At 45.0% G+C, this 17584-nt stretch overlaps 1 protein-coding gene across 1 annotated transcript in view; it reads right to left on the bottom strand.

Moving 5' to 3' along the window:
- The window catches only part of dop1a (DOP1 leucine zipper like protein A), a 160979-nt gene that overhangs the window by 42591 nt on the left and 100804 nt on the right, over positions 1–17584 (bottom strand). Inside the window, exons 16-20 of the mRNA XM_070891017.1 lie at positions 15438–15712; positions 12993–13145; positions 8543–8643; positions 7008–7267; positions 3839–5852 (exon numbers count right to left, since the gene is read on the bottom strand). Of these exons, the coding sequence (XP_070747118.1) occupies positions 3839–5852; positions 7008–7267; positions 8543–8643; positions 12993–13145; positions 15438–15712 (2803 nt within the window). The remainder of the gene's footprint in view (positions 1–3838; positions 5853–7007; positions 7268–8542; positions 8644–12992; positions 13146–15437; positions 15713–17584) is intronic.

The raw sequence follows: 17584 nt of genomic DNA, 5'->3' as shown, positions 1-17584 counted from the left end.
AAATGTTGGAATCAATTATTAAAGATGAAATAGCAGCACATTTGGAAAGCAGTGATAGGATTGGTCCAAGTCAGCATGGATTTGTGAAAGGGAAATCATGCTTGACAAATCTTCTGGAATTTTTTGAGGATGTAACTCGTGGAGTGGACAAGGGAGAACCAGTGGATGTGGTGTATTTGGACTTTCAAAAGGCTTTTGACAAGGACCCACACAAGAGATTGGTGTGCAAAATCAAAGCATATGGTATTGGGGGTAATGCACTGACGTGGATAGAGAACTAGTTGGCAGACAGGAAGCAGAGAGTCAGGATAAACGGGTCCTTTTCAAAATGGCAGGCAATGATTAGCGGGGTGCCGCAGGGTTCAGTGCTGGGACCCCAGCTCTTTACAATATACATCAATGATTTAGATGAAGGAATTAAGTGTAATATCTCCAAGTTTGCAGATGACACTAAACTGGGTGGCGGTGTGAGCTGTGAGGACGACGCTAAGAGGCTGCAGGGTGACTTGGACAGGTTTGGTGAGTGGGCAAATACATGGCAGATGCAGTATAATGTGGATAAATGTGAAGTTATCCACTTTGGGGGCAAAAACATGAAGGCAGAACATTATCTGAATGGCGGCAGATTAGGAAAAGGTGCGGTGCAACGAAACCTGGGTGTCATGGTTCATCAGTCATTGAAAGTTGGCATGCAGGTACAGCAGGCAGTGAAGGCGGCAAATGGTATGTTGGCCTTCATAGCTAGGGGATTTGAGTATGGTAGCAGGGAGGTCTTACTGCAGTTGTCCAGGGCCTTGGTGAGACCTCACCTGGAATATTGTGTTCAGTTTTGGTCTCCTAATCTGAGGAAGGACGTTCTTGCTATTGAGGGAGTGCAGCGAAGGTTCACCAGACTGATTCCCGGGATGGCTGGACTGACTTATGAGGATAGACTGGATCTATTGGGCCTTTATACACTGGAGTTTAGAAGGATGAGAGGGGATCTCATAGAAACATATAAGATTCTGACGGGACTGGAAAGGTTGGATGCGGGAAGAATGTTCCCGATGTTGGGGAAGTCCAGAACCAGGGGACACAGTCTAAGGATAAGGGGTAAGCCATTTAGGACTGAGATGAGGAGAAACTTCTTCACTCAGAGAGAGTTGTTAACCTAAATTCCCTACCACAGAGAGTTGTTGATGCCAGTTCATTGGATATATTCAAGAGGGAGTTAGATAAGGCCCTTGCGGCTAAAGGGATCAAGGTGTATGGAGAGAAAGCAGGAAAGGGGTTCTGAGGTGAATGATCAGCCATGATCTGATTGAATGGTGGTGCAGGCTCGAAGGGCCGAATGGCCTACTCCTGCACCTATTTTCTATGTTTCTATGTTTCTTATTTTCCTGCTCCCTTGATCCTATTCCCACCAAACTGCTGACTACCCAACCTCCTTTTTTGGTTCCTATGTTAGCTGACATTGTTAATGGTTCTCTCTCCTCAGCTACTGACTCCCTCTCCCTTAAATCTGTCGTCATCACCCCTCTACTTGAAAAACCAACCCTCGACCCCTTCGTTCCTGCAAATTACCACCCCATCGCCAACCTCCCTTTCCTCTCCAAAGTCCTTGAATGTGTTGTCGCCTCACAAATCCATGCCCATCTTTCCTGCAACTCCATGTTTGAATCCCTCCAATCCAGCTTCCACAGTACTGAAACGACTCTCATCAGTCACAAATTACTTGTCTGCAGCCTTTAACATGGTTGACCACTCTATCCTTCTCCAACACCTCTCCACCGTCATCCAGCTGGGTGGGACTGCACTCGCCTGGTTCCATTCTGATCTATCTAATCATAGCCAGAGAATCACCTGCAACGGTTTCTCTTCACACCCCCGCATCGTTACCTCTGGTGTCCCCCAAGGATCTGTCCTTGGTCCCCTCCTATTTCTTATCTACATGTTGCCCTTTGGCGACATCATCCGAAAACACAGCCTCAGTTTCTACATGGATGCTGATGACATCCAGCTCTACCTCACTACCACTTCTCTCGACCTCTCCCGTCTCTAAATTGCCAGACACCTTGCCCGACATCCAGTTCTCGATGAGCAGAAATTTTCTCCAATTGAATATTGGGAAGACCAAAGCCATTGTTTTCGGTCCCCGTCACAAACTCCGTACCCTAGCCACTGACTCCATCCCTCTCCCCAACTTCTGCCTGAGACTGAACCACACTATTCGCAACCTTGGTCTCATATTTGACCCTGAAATGAGCTTTCAACCACATATCTGCAGCAAAACTAAGACCGCCTATTTCCACCTCCGTAACATCGCCCGTCTCCACCCTTGCCTCAGCTCATCTGCTGCTGAAGCCCTCATCTATGCTTTTGTTACCTCTAGACTTGACTATTCCAACGGATTCCTGGCTGGCCTCCCACATTCTACCCTACTAGGGGTGATCCAACACTCGGCTGCACGTGTCCTAACTCGCACCACGTCCTGCTCACCCATCAACCCTGTGCTCGCTGACTTACACTGGCTTCCGGTTGAGCAACGCCTTGATTTCAAAATTCTCATCCTGGTTTTCAAATCCCTCCATGGCCTCACCCCTCCCTATCTCTGCAATCTCCTCCAGCCCCACAACCCCCCGAGATGTCTGCGCTCCTCTAATTCTGACCTCCTGAGCATCCCTGATTATAACTGTTCAACCATTGGTGGCCGTGCCTTCTGTTGCCTCGGCCCCAAGCTCTGGAATTCCCTGCCTAAACCTTTCTGCCTCCCTACCGTTCTACCTCTCTTTCCTCCTTCAAGACGCTCCTTAAATCCTACCTCTTTGACCCAGCTTTTGGTCACCTGCCCTAATTTCTCCTTATACGGCTCGACGTCAAATTGTTTATCTCATAATACTCCTATGAAGTGCCTTGGAACCTTTCACTACATTAAAGGCGCTATATAAATACAAGTTGTTGTTTGCTATCTATATGGCCATGTGTGGTGGACAGCGTTGGCTGCTAGTGCTGCCATGGAACCTAAAGAGTAAGGCTTTGCTTTTGTATGTCTGTCCCAATATGGACAAACTAGTATGTTATTTTCATTAGCCCCTGGAAAATCTGCAAAAGAAACAAAAAAAAAACTGAGCTTCCGGTCGCTTGCCATTTTAATTCTCTGCCCCGCTCCCACTCTGATCTTGGTCTCCTACACTGCTCCAATGAAGCTCAACGGGAGCTCGAGGAACAGCACCTCATCTTTCGATTAGGCGCTTTACAGCCTTCTGCACTCAACATCAAGTTCAACAATTTCAAATCATAACCACCGCTTCCATTTTTTCCAGACAGAAGGCGCTGGTATTGATTCCGCTGTTCCTTTAATCTCTCCTGCCTTGCACCCCATCACAGATCTTCCCTTTTGTTCTTTTCACCCGTCCCCCTTTCCCTGCATCTGTACTTGCTTAAACCTTGTTACCTCTAACATATTCCAGTTCTGATGAAAGATCACCGACCTGAAACTCTCTTTCTCGCTTCACGGATGATGCCTGGCCTGTTGAGTATTTCCAGCATTTTCTGTTTATATTACAAAAATGGCACACGCTGCCTTAAATAACAAAACTCTTACTAATTTAACCTGCTGTCGGAGAGACATTAAATTAATCGCAAACCTTAACCGAGGAGAAATGAGCTGGTGAATTGGATAAGTATGTTTTATATAACATCTACCTGCATAGGACAACATTTTTATGTCTTTGCTCAGTCGATGGTTTCCCTCAGAACCTATTAAGCTGGGCTGTACTCTTAGTGTATAGAATGAAGAAGAAATCTAATCGAAAGCAATTAAACATATCAAACAACTTAAGACTTTTACAGTACCTACCTGCTGTTTGACATTCCAGACTCGTATTTATACTGATGGATTAGGTTGTCCAAATTTCGGCAAAGTTGCAATGTCACAGCAGTCACCACCCTCTGTAGTACTTTCCCCATGTATGGAAGAACTGATGTTATCAACCCAATCCACTGAGGGTCCATTTTGCAGGAAAAGGGTTGATTTAATGCCTTAATTACAGCAGAGATGAACATTCCCTGAGAAGTAATTGGTTGGGAGTGTAGATATTGCAAGGAAGTCAATGGCTGCTGTGGATTACTGTTCTCTGGGTCGGCGGTGACAAATTCATATCCTGTCTCACTATCCTCAGATGCAACCATCACTCTGTGCTCCAGCACAATCAATCGCTGCACCAGTTTCAGGAGCTGAGTCTGCAAGGTGCTGCAATTGTCAATTTCATCCTCTGAGAAGTTGATGATACTGTCCTCCGATAACCCCTCTTCAATGGCCGTGACATTCTTCCCAGCAGTCCTCAGGTGGTGCCACTTCTGTGCGCTGAAGATAGAGGAGAGCAGGCAGTGGAGGACTACCTTCTGGACCTTACATTTCAGCAGCATGTCCGATATAAAGCTGGCAAAGCCTTTGGCTGAACTTTCAGTCACTTTTACCAGCTCAGTAAAAAGTAAGGTCAGGATCTGGATGCTGACGATTTGCAAGTTTCGGTTTCCGGAAAGGTCCTGTTGAGTCACCTTTACGTGGGCTGGGTAATAACTCCTCAAAAAGTACAAGCAGAGAGAGATAATGATCTCGATGTACATCGAGCTGCGGAAAGCATGGCTGGAATCGAGCGGGATGTGACTGTAGAAGTCCCTGCCCATGACAGAGATTCGGTGCCTGGCCATGAGGTTCTGGAGCAGGGAGAGCTGTGGAGTGTAGGTATTATTTACACTAGTGGTGGAAATGGCGCTCACAAATCCAACTGGATTTGCTTTCAAGATAGCTTCAACAGCGGATAGAGCATGTAAAGCCCTTGTGGAGTCACACACTTGAAGATAGAGCAAAACGTGCTGGTATAAAGGATGGATATGAAATTTTGAAGTTTTCCAGATTCCTGGAGATCCAACATCACTTTCAATTTCAGAAATCTCACCCTCACCGCAGCTATACCAGTTCTCCAGATCCAAGCTATCACCAAAGAACACATTAGGTGGTTTCATTTTTTCATTCTGTGCCTTCTTTTTATCACCTTCCTTCTTTTTGCTGACTTTTATTTTGGGCTTGGCACCGGGCGGTTTGGGAAAATCTTTGAAGCCAAGTTCTTGGTCAGACAGCTTCTCCATCACTTTCCCATGTGGTCCTAAATGGTTACCAGTTGGGCTTTTCTTTAATGACTGCACCTCTTCTGCAGAGAGACTGCATTTTGGTGGAGGATCCTCGGATACTGCAATGGATGGTGAGGATCTGGGTCTACTCAGGCTTTCAGACAAGGTCCCGATGCCACCATCAGTCGATGCAGACACACCTTCAGGACTGACGCACTTAAGCAACCCATTCAGGGGACTTCTAATGTGTATGTCTTTAGCTTCACTTTCGACAGAACATTCTGCTGACCCCAATAGATTGGTTTCAGTCTGAGCCGGAACCTGACAATCGAGAGATTCAGACTTGCCTTTTAATCCATTCACAACCCTGTTGATCAAGTCTGAAACTACTTGCTGCACTACATCATCCACGGAATCTTCGGACCAAATTTGTGAATTCCTATTGGTCTTGGCACTGCTCACGCTCAGTGGTTCTGCCTCGTAACTGCTGTTGTCTCCTATTGAGGACTGGGAACAGCCCGATTCAGAACTATGGAGGATTTCTGCCTGTTGCCCCTGTAGATCGAAGTCTGACACTCCAAATGGTAGGGTCTCACTACTTGTGCTCAGCATAGACAGCCTGTCACTTAGAGGGTTCACTGTAAAGCTGAAATTCTCCATTTCTTCTGCACCTAAATATTTGCTAATAGTTCCACTCGAAGCTGGGTGTTTTCCAGAGTCAAAGGAAAGGTGTCCAAAAACTATGGGAGTAATGGAGGAGAAAGAGAGTTAACATTAAAGATGATTTTCTTAAGCCAAGCTTGTTAACAAGCTCTAATATTACACACTTGTTCAAACATGGTATGTTTTACACTGTCCAATTCTCACCTACAATAATTGCCCTAGAGATTTACTTGCAATTTAGAAATACAAACACTACCAATGAGAATCCACTGTTACTTCTGAACCCTGTGTCAGCTGTGGCTCAGTGGGTAGCACTTTTGCCTTGGAGTCAGAAGGTTGTGGGTTTAAGTCCCACTCCAGAGACTTGGGCACGTAAATTTAGGCTGACAGTACAGTGCAGTGGTGAGGGAGTGCTGCACTATCGGAGGTGCCGTCTTTCAGATGAAACATTAAACCGAGGCCCCGTCTGCTCTCTCAGGTGGACGTACAAGATCCCATGGCACTATTTTGAAGAGGAGCAGGGGAGTTATCCCCGGTATCCTGGCCAATATTTATCCCTCAATAAAATCACCAAAAAAAAGATTATCTGATCATTATCACACTGCTGTTTGTGGGAGCTTGCTGTGCGCTAACTGGCTGCCGTGTATCCCACATTACAACAGTGACTGCAGTACAAAAAGTACTTTGTTGGCTGCAAAGCGCTTTGGGTCGTCCAGTGGTCGTGAAAGGCACTATATAAATGCAAGTCTTTCTTTCTTGACAGTTCCAATATATTAGGTTTAATTGAACTTTTCATGATTATCAACATTACAATAATCAAATGAACAAATCTGCAAACTGAACACCTCAAGGTAGCATGGGAATAGATAACAACCTTCAACTGTAAACTGTGGTGTCAACTGGGGAAAACCTTCAAATATCTGAAATCACTTTTTTCTGGTCAGTGTTTTTACTCTGAACAATTAGCATTTAACATAGCAAATAAGGTTAAAGTGCTGGGTATTAGACCTGAGCAGGTGTGGATGAGGAGTGAGAGCCAGAGGTACTATCAGAGAGGGAGGTTTTAAGGAGGGGTTAAGGCGTGGAGGGATTTACTTTAGGTTACACTTGGGAATAGTTAACATTCCTGCAGCCCAGAAGATCAATAGTATGGAGATTTTGTGAATTAAATACAATTTAAAACACAATAACCAGCTGACTTTTCACATTACACTAATGAAATAAATACTCGCCATCGACACCATTAATTCCTCGCACGTAATGATCTGCAACTTCTTCAATAGGTGTATTCATGGATTTATTTATGTGTCTTTCTATTTGCATTCGCTGCACAGAGATACGCTGGGTTTTTGGATGGAGGAGCAGCAGCAGTAGTGGTTCAAGGATCCGTGCAATGTCATGTCTCTGGATAACCTGGTTGAGCCAAGCCTGAGCCACTGAACAAGTGGAGCCATCCATGCTGCTGAGGCTATCGAGCATTATAAAGAGAGACCTACAAAAAAACACATTTAAACCCAGAGTTATACTTTGGAAATGCCCAAATAGTCCACAAATTAGCAGAAATCTCAAGATAATCTAGAATCCAGCAGCAAACCACAGCTAATGGCCAGCTCTGACCAAATGGTGGGTCGCAATTAATTAATGGGCAGGATTTTGCGGTCAATGGCAAACGAACGGTGCTCCCCATTCATTGTGCTTACAGCTGCCCCCCGGCACTGGTGCACAGTTCACACCACTCTCCAACACCATGCCCATTTATGATGTGTGAGAATAGACAGTAAATAGGCTATGTGAACATGGGAGTTATCTCTGCAGAGTCTGATCCTGTCTTCACTCAGCATCTGATTGTGTGGATACAGCAGAGGTACTGGACATTGATCAAGAATGAGATCTCCACTCGCTTTCTCACCCTTCCCTCCAGGGACACGAAGTCCAGTTGTACTGCCCCGGCTATGAATAGCTAACTCAGCACAGAATGCGAATTGAACCTGGGATCTTCTTGGTCCAGCATCAGTGGGTGGTGCTTTTCTCCGCTGAGCTATGAGAGTATTGCAGCCATCTCTATTCAATCTGGTAAAGCTATGTTTTTCTCTGCTAACAGACTTTTAATGCTCAATAAAGTAATGCCAAAATTCCAGTCAAGAACTGCTTGTAAACAGAAACAGTCACAGCTGGTTTTGGTCTAAGTACTTTCACGGGGAACATTTAATGCAAATTCCTATACAGAGTATATTAAAGTCTGCAGATTTTTTGTGCCCTCCTCACAATCTGCTTTCCCACCCATCTTTGTATAGTCAGAAAAGGATGGAGAAGTCAAAAGGAATATAAGGAGGAATCTTATGGCAACATTAGTTGGAGGAACTGTTAACTATAATCTGTCTTGAGGGCATCAACAATGCAGCAACAATATGATGCGACATTTATTTTTGTATATGCCTCAATATAGACAAGCAGCAGCACACCTGCCCTTAAATTACAGGCTGCAAACCTTGACTATTCTGAATTCCTACCAAGAACACGGTGTGGATTGAGAAAAGGCCATTTAGGTCATCAAGCTTATTCAGTTCACAGATCAGGTAGAATCCGTCCCTTTGGCTCTCCCCAATCTATCATATCTCCTGAGGCAGACTCTGCAAAGTCTCTCCCCTCTTCCTCAAATGTAACCAAGCAAACTATACAATCCACATTAATCATCTCGGAGTTTAAAAAAATAAAGTTTGAAAATGCCATTACATCACAGTAATACATAGCTTTTAAATTCACCAACCTGTCAAAAGTGCGATTAAAGGAGGAAGACTTGTTGATGAGAAGGTCGCGAGTAATGTGCCAAAGTACAGAGAACTTTACATGAGCTTCCATGCGTATTTTCTACAATAAAAGTGAAGCAAAATCTCAATCCAAATGTTCACTTTTGGCTGTATTTTTACTGGTTCCAGCCCAGGGAGGAACAAGTGTCAGTTAAACTGAGAAATTGTGGGAGAAAACCTACACTTGCTATCAGAATTTGAAGCCAGCTGCATCCAGCAGAATTCTGAGTGGGAGAAGGAATGGTCAAAAGGACCACTGAAAATTCCCAAAGTCTCCAATTACAACAAATTAACCATCACTGTAAAATACAGCTTTACTCTGGGGGAGGGGGGGGGGGGGGGGGACGGGGACAGAGGGTGTTTAATAAATGGTATCTATTTATACAATGCTAACAGGAGCCCTAACAGGAGATTGCACAGATGATAGGTTCTGAGAACACATTTTAAAGAAGGTATAGGACTAGTGTATCACTACAATAGGAGTTTATCAGATTAAAATACTTAATGAAGTGCAAAAAAATGACAGGCTAGTGCTGGCAATTTTATACCACAGACAAAATCCACCCATAATGAGCAATTGTTCATAGTCATCGGAGTCACAAATGGCAAAAAACATCATAAGCAACTATATATTCGTGGATTTATATCATGGGGCAAACCTTGCTTTTTTGGCACATAGCAATGCCAACTGATTTAGGATTCACAAATCTGTATCTGATGACCACCAATTATGCAACTTAACAATAACTAGCATTTATGTAGAGCCTTTAATGTAGATAATGTCCCAAAGCGAAGTCACACAAAATCTGACGCCTTACAACAATTTCCCAAAAGCTGCCGCAGACTAGGTTGTAATTCGGTTCTACTGGGTGTTGTGATGGATGAGGTTTGTGAGGGGAGAACTGGGTGTTGTGATGATGAGATTTGTGAGGGGAGAACTGGGTTTGTGATGATGAGGTTTGTGAGGGGAGAACTGGGTTTGTGATGATGAGGTTTGTGAGGGGAGAACTGGGTTTGTGATGATGAGGTTTGTGAGGGGAGAACTGGGTTTGTGATGATGAGGTTTGTGAGGGGAGAACTGGGTTTGTGATGATGAGGTTTGTGAGGGGAGAACTGGGTTTGTGATGATGAGGTTTGTGAGGGGAGAACTGGGTTTGTGATGATGAGGTTTGTGAGGGGAGAACTGGGTTTGTGATGATGAGGTTTGTGAGGGGAGAACTGGGTTTGTGATGATGAGGTTTGTGAGGGGAGAACTGGGTTTGTGATGATGAGGTTTGTGATGATGAGGTTTGTGAGGGGAGAACTGGGTTTGTGATGGATGAGGTTTGTGAGGGAAGAACTGGGTTTGTGATGATGAGGTTTGTGAGGGGAGAACTGGGTTTGTGATGATGAGGTTTGTGAGGGGAGAACTGGGTTTGTGATGATGAGGTTTGTGAGGGGAGAACTGGGTTTGTAATGATGAGGTTTGTGAGGGGAGAACTGGGTTTGTGATGATGAGGTTTGTGAGGGGAGAACTGGGTTTGTGATGATGAGGTTTGAGAGGGGAGAACTGGGTTTGTGATGGATGAGGTTTGTGAGGGGAGAACTGGGTTTGTGATGATGAGGTTTGTGAGGGGAGAACTGGGTTTGTGATGATGAGGTTTGTGAGGGGAGAACTGGGTTTGTGATGATGAGGTTTGTGAGGGGAGAAGTGGGTTTGTGATGATGAGGTTTGTGAGGGGAGAACTGGGTTTGTGATGATGAGGTTTGTGAGGGCAGAACTGGGTTTGTGATGATGAGGTTTGTGAGGGGAGAACTGGGTTTGTGATGATGAGGTTTGTGAGGGGAGAACTGGGTTTGTGATGGGTGAGGTTTGTGAGGGGAGAACTGGGTTTGTGATGATGAGGTTTGTGAGGGGAGAACTGGGTTTGTAATGTTGAGGTTTGTGAGGGGAGAACTGGGTTTGTGATGGATGAGGTTTGTGAGGGGAGAACTGGGTTTGTGATGGAGAGGTTTGAGAGGGGAGAACTGGGTTTGTGATGATGAGGTTTGTGAGGGGAGAACTGGGTTTGTGATGATGAGGTTTGTGAGGGGAGAACTGGGTTTGTGATGATGAGGTTTGTGAGGGGAGAACTGGGTTTGTGATGATGACGTTTGTGAGGGGAGAACTGGGTTTGTGATGATGAGGTTTGTGAGGGGAGAACTGGGTTTGTGATGGATGAGGTTTGTGAGTGGAGAACTGGGTTTGTGATGATGAGGTTTGAGAGGGGAGAACTGGGTTTGTGATGGATGAGGTTTGTGAGGGGAGAACTGGGTGTTGTGATGGATGAGGTTTGTGAGGGGAGAACTGGGTGTTGTGATGATGAGGTTTGAGAGGGGAGAACTGGGTTTGTGATGGATGAGGTTTGTGAGGGGAGAACTGGGTGTTGTGATGGATGAGGTTTGTGAGGGGAGAACTGGGTTTGTGATGATGAGGTTTGTGAGGGGAGAACTGGGTTTGTGATGATGAGGTTTGAGAGGGGAGAACTGGGTTTGTGATGATGAGGTTTGAGAGGGGAGAACTGGGTTTGTGATGAATGAGGTTTGTGAGGAGAGAAGGGGAAAGACACGGAGCGCTGTGAAGGACTAGAGAGAGAGCCTGGTGACACTGCAATCCTAAGTGATCATGGGAAATGGTGTCTAGTAAATGAACATTCAGCATATTGAGCGACATCGCAATCAGCGTCGTCTAGGAAGGGACGGATTCCTTTGCTGCATGGGACTAGCTTTGGTTCAAGGCATTAACCGGTTTATTGCACTTGGATTATTGAGAAAACATTCCAGTGTTCATCACTAATTCAATCACTTCAAATTATGGGAAAACTCCTAACTCCCAAGAACACAACTTATGGGACAAGAGAAAGCAGTTTGGGCCTATCCAATCTACTCAAATTCGACAGAGCATGTACAGCAATAAAAACAGGAAATGCTAGAAGTACTTGGCAGGTTAGGCAGCATCTGTGGAGATAGAAAAACAGAGAAAACATTAACCCTGCTTCTCTTTCAACAGATGCTGCCTGACTTGGAGAGTCTTTCCAGCAGTTTCCGGTTTGATTTCAGATTTCCAGCATCCACAGTATGTTGCTTTTGTAATAGAGCACATACAGTTTGCACTATCATGGGATGCCACGCAATTTATTTCATCTCCTAAAGCCACAGGTGGAACTTCTAGGAAGAAATTATTAATTTCTCCCTGGCCACCAAAAGTAATTGACCATAAGCTCAACAACAATTTATCATGATTCTGCTTCAAGTGGTTGCTTTCCACAGATTACAGTCATGGATCCAACCAGAAGAAAAAAAAGACTTGCATTTATATAGCGCCTTTCATGGTCATAAGACGTCCCAAAACACTTTGCAACCAATTAATTACTTTTGCTGTATTGTAGGTGCCGCTCCAGCCAATTTGCGCACAGCAAGCCCCCACAAACAACAATGTGATAAGACTAGATAATCTGTTTTTAGGTGTTGGTCGAGGGATAAATATTGGTCAGGACACCGGGGAGAACTCCCCTGCTCTTTCTACAATGGAAAGGAACCATTTCCTACTGTTCATCTGTACTTATACTTCTTATAATCCTCAAATCCTATTCAGTCCAGATATTTGTCCTGCTCCTTTTAAAGGTGCCAACATAGTACCGACTGCTATTGCTGGAGGCCTAACCCACATATGTGGGCATACGTAAGGGACTGTGTGCCTATATAAAGGAATGAAGAGACACAGAAAATCTTCCAATCTCTATCATCACTTGAGATTTCACAATTTTCTATTCAAAACCAAAATTCATTTTTCACTTATTAACCTGTGACTTTTGCTTAATTGGGAAAGAACACACCTACCGAAGCAGTCATCCTGAAACCCCATCTTGCAATATGCAACTTTTACTGTAAAAACGATGAATTTAAAATATGTATCTAATAATCAAGATACAGGCCTAGAAATTGCTGTTCACAGCTCCGCATTCAGGTAGCTTCTGTGTTGCAGCTGTTGTATCGGGCTGGTGTTGTCAGCCACCTCAGGCCAAACCACTGTTTAGCGGGAACCTCAAGTAGGCGTTAAGCCCCGTATCTGCATACGCAAAGGACCCAATGCCTGCTTCAGGCGCGGGTAACGGACACCTTGTGTCTGTCCGAACCAGTATGGCGGGAGGCGCATTTCCGGCTGGAAGTGCGTGCGTGGTTCCGGCCCGCCATTTTGGGGCCCAAGTTGATCATGTCGTGTCTTAAAAACGCGGCCCAATTTCTGGGCCACATCACCATTCTGGCCATGGATTTATCAAGGCAAGCCCATTCTGCAGCGGTGATCTCAGTACAGTAGCAATGGCCACACAATTATCTCAGACATGTCTGACAACAGTAAAAGTGCACAAATCTTTGAGTCAATCCTCATACCTTGTCTTTGTGCAATAGATGTTGACTAATGACATCTTCGCAGATGCTGGAAGATGGAACGAGATTATGCAGCTGATAAAACAGTTCCACACTTCTCTGATAATATTGTGGGGTTTTATCCCCTAGCTGGTCCCAAAGTGTCACTGCCACTTGCTTTAATAGGAAAAGGAAACAAAAGCAATCATTATATTTGAATTATTAATGATACACAATGCAGCATAAACCCACTCTTTAGACTTGATGTTCACATCCCAAACACAGGTGGTACAAATACATTCCTTTTCAGCTCAAATTAGATTTTCCACTGTAGGATTGTACTTTTAGAAATTTCAGGAGATGATGAGACTATTCATCCCATCATTTCGTTCTAACCCTGTCCCCTCTCGAGCTAATTATTATAATCCAATGTTCTTGCATTTCCTCCGTACCGTTATTGTACATCTAATTCCCTGCTAAATGTGGCGATTGATTCAGCATCAATAGCCATTTATAGTAATACTTCCCTATAGTGATACATTCATTCAATCTCTCAGTTACAAACTTGGGTCTGCCATAGATGCCTTATTGGATCCAGTGTTCTCAGCTGCAGCCGTAAGCCGTTTTGAATGTCGTAACTTTTATGGGAGCTGATTCGCACTGCCCTACATCTCCTTGTACAATTGCAACAATAGCATTTAGATTGGATATTTATGTCTTTCACACAAATGTGAGTGTCAAAAGTTTCAGTGCAAGGGATGTCGCAGTTGTGTGGGGCGCACTAGTTGGGCTGGGTGCTCTTTGCCTTTCCGCCATTGTTCATAGGTTTATATGTAACCTTCAGGACTGCTGACCGAGGGCCGTGCGGCTCTTTGTCGGCCGGCGCGGACACGATGGACCGGAATAGCCATGTTTCTAATTGCTTCTTCAATCTCTCCGAAAGCAAATACTTGAGAAAGGGCGAGATATGAATTGTCAAGCTGCTTTATTTCATGTTACAGTGAGCATACAGAATGGCAGTTATGATTGGACTCCTTTAATTCAACAGTAGAACTTATCTTTGCATAATACAACATAAAGATCATGCCAATCCTCCCACATCACTGGGTCATCTTACTTGACAATTTCCAACTATTCTCCTCTGCATTCCAGGCTTCTTGCAGGCCTTTTGCTGCCTGACTACCTTGCAGCATTCTGTTTCAAAAAGCTGTGTCTGCCTGCCTGTGCTTCTTTGTGTTTTATCTCTCATGTTCACAGCCAGAAAGAAATGGCATGCAAGACCAGCAACTTCCCAGCACTATGGGTACAAGGTGTTTATCGATTACCAAGTCAAGCTAACACACTGCTTATAGAAACACAATAATAAAGCAGGTTTTTGAATTAGGAAAAAGTGGCAGCTAGTCTTCCAAGAATCTACTGTCGGTACAATTTGAAGATATTTAAAAATCTAAGTATGCAGAGTATGTTACAACAGTAGTGAATAATTAAACATTATTGTACAAGTCCTAAGAAAAGCTTAGCATTTTGTATAAGGCAGGGTATAATAAAATGATATACATTTGTAACTTTAAAAATAGTTACTTAGGATGAGTGTGGGAAAGATGCAGTTACTTTCAACAAAAATTTCCGACTGTGTTGGAAAATATTCTTTGACATTAAAGGGGATATATTTTGTATGCACGTGTCTGCCTGCAATTTTATATAATTCTGCAATCAAAGCATCCTAGCAACCAAATTGTCATCAGGCGCCAAGTTTTATGTACAGAATGCTCATCAGCATTTTGGGCTGGATATTCGGCTTTTCTATTTTCGGGGCGATAATGGCGGCGGGACGGGAAAGTTAGCGGCCGGGAATAGTTTGCGCTTTAGTATGTAAGTTTGGGCATCTAGGCCCTGCGTCAGGGGGCGCAGCGTGAAGGGAGGTGTTATACAACTCTCGTGGCACAAGGATGGGAAACTTCCGAGCTAAAGAGCCAGGGTGTGAAGGGGAAAACAACCTTAAAAAACCCCACAAAAACATTCCTCAAACATTGCCCAAGCCATCGCCACACAAATCGCACAAAATGTTTAACCAAAAATCACTCGCACTTTTGCAGTACTTTACTTTCTCTGTGCCGCCGGTTCAGATTTCCCGGGCGGCCATTGCAGGCACACTTCCGGGCGGACGGGTCGGGCAGGAGCTCAAACTCGCGCCGGTGTCGCAACCAGGGGCATTGTACACCTGCCGCAGATCTTACCGGCAGTGATGTTCAGCGCTCCCGCAAAACCTGGACCCGAGGATCGCAGCAGGGCGCTGGAGATCTCACCGTCGCGAAACCCCGAGCGCAACGGAGCGGGAAATCCAGCCCCTAATGTTTAACATAAAACAATTACATCTCGTCCTCTGTATAGCAGAGGAATATATAGCTGCAGAGAAGCAACAGAAAGTCTTTACCCTATCACAGCTGAAGTCTTCAAAAATGTGCTCACCTTGAAAAACTCAGTCTTTTGACCCATATACTTGAGGTTTCCTTGTGTAAGAGGAGGCATGATGACCACAGCCACTGTCCCCTGGCTCGGACTCCTTGGCTGTGCTGGCTCAAGGCTGTTCACATTTTCTCCACTAACAACCGCAACCGACTGAGTTAGACCAACCAAATCCAGCACCAGGGAAATGGCGACACTCTGAATGCTGAAATCACTGGCAAAGCAGCAGGCAGCCATGAGGGTCTGGAGCCAGAATGGCGGCTTTACCTGTTCACAATCTAAAGAAATCAAAAGTAAAACTTCAGGCTTACCATCGGGAATGTAGATGAACCGTCTAAAGGCTGCAAACTAACACTGCAAATGGCTATTGAATCGGCAGCACATGAAATAAAAAAAACAAGATACCCTCAGAGGAACAAGCGACCTTGGTTCAACTTGGACACATACAACTAATAGATAATAGCAGAAGCCTATCCCGTGTGGAGAAATGGGGTACATTGGGATAAAAAAAATTTATTTACACAAACTGGTGCTATTCATGCAAAATCAGCATAGAAACACCTTAACAGCAGGAGGCCATCCAGCCCCTTGAGCCTGCTCCACATTCAATTAGATCATTGTTGATCTGCACCACAACCTCATTCATCCACCTTCGCTCCATACCCCGATGCCCTTACCTAACAGAAATCTATCAGTCTTGAAAGCTCCAAATGTCCAAGCATCCACAGGCTTTTGGGAAAAAGAGTTCCAGATTTCTACTATCTTTTGTGTGAAAGTGCTTCCTGACATCGCTCCTGAATGTCTCGCTCTAATTTTAAGATTATGGCCCAATGTTCACAATTCCCAAATCACCAGAAACTTCCCACTTGGAGTTATATCTTTTAAACTGATTCCAAATTAACATCCACAATGCACTCTTGCGGCAAGATAAAGTGACTACTTACATTCATGACATCTGTAACAACCACCTTTTTACAGAGTCACCATCAGCTCTTTCTAAGCAGCAGTTCAGTGCCATTCGCAACTCCTCAGATAATGAAGCAGTCCATGCCCGCATGCAGCAAGACGGGGATGACATTCAGGCTTGGGCTGATAAGTGGCAAGTAACATTCATGCCACACAAGGACTATTTCCAACAAGCGTGTCCATCGCCAAATCCCTCACCATCAACATCCTGGGTATCACCATTGACCAAAAACTTAACTGGACCAGCCACATAAATACTGTATCTACAAGAGCAGGTCAGAGGCTGGGTATTCTGCGGCGAGTGTCTCACCTCCTGACTCCCCAAAGCCTTTCCACCATCGACAAGGTACAAGTCAGGAGTGTGATGGAACTCTCCATTTGCCTGGATGACGGCAGCTCCAACAACATTCAAGAAGCTCGACACCATCCAGGACAAAGCAACCCGCGTCATTGGCACCCTATCCATTACCTTAAACATTCACTCCCTCCACCACCGACGCACCGTGGCTGCAGTGTGTACCATCTACAAGATGCACTGCAGCAACTCGCCAAGGCTTCTTCAGCAGCACCTCCCAAACCTACAACCTCTACCAGCAAGAAGGACAAGGGCAGCAGGCACATGGGAACACCACCATCACCTGTAACTGACCCTCCAAGTCACACACCATCCTGACTTGGAAGTACAGGTTGAATCTCCCTTATCCAGAACTCCCTTATCCAGAACCACCCCTCGTGCAGAACCATTCCTGGCCACCAGGTGACGCATGTGCAGAACTCCGACATGAACAAATTGAAGTCCTTCCTCATCGCCGACTCCCGCAATCGCTGGCCTGACCCCGCGATCCACCGCCCCCACACACGATCTCTCTGCCGCACTACCAGCCCCAAGACAGCCAGCCCCGATGTCCTCTTGCTCAGTATCTGTCCCATTCAATTTAACACAACCACCCCTCGTCCTGAAAAATCCCTTAGCCAGAACAGTCCAGGACCCGAGGGCTCTAGATAAGGCAGGTTCAACCTGTATATTGCCTTTCCTTCATTGTCGCTGGGTCAGAATCCTGGAACTACCTCCCTAACAGTACTTTCACCTCACGGACTGCAGCGGTTCAAGACCAGGTTAGGCCTATACTCATTGGAGTTTAGAAGAATAGAAACATAGAAATTTACAGCGCAGAAGGAGGCCA

This window comes from Pristiophorus japonicus, chromosome 9 (genome assembly GCF_044704955.1).
Source record: "Pristiophorus japonicus isolate sPriJap1 chromosome 9, sPriJap1.hap1, whole genome shotgun sequence".
Classification (NCBI taxonomy): Eukaryota; Metazoa; Chordata; class Chondrichthyes; family Pristiophoridae; genus Pristiophorus; species Pristiophorus japonicus.
Note: the sequence above shows the minus strand (reverse complement) of the source record. Positions and strands in the feature narration are given on the sequence as shown.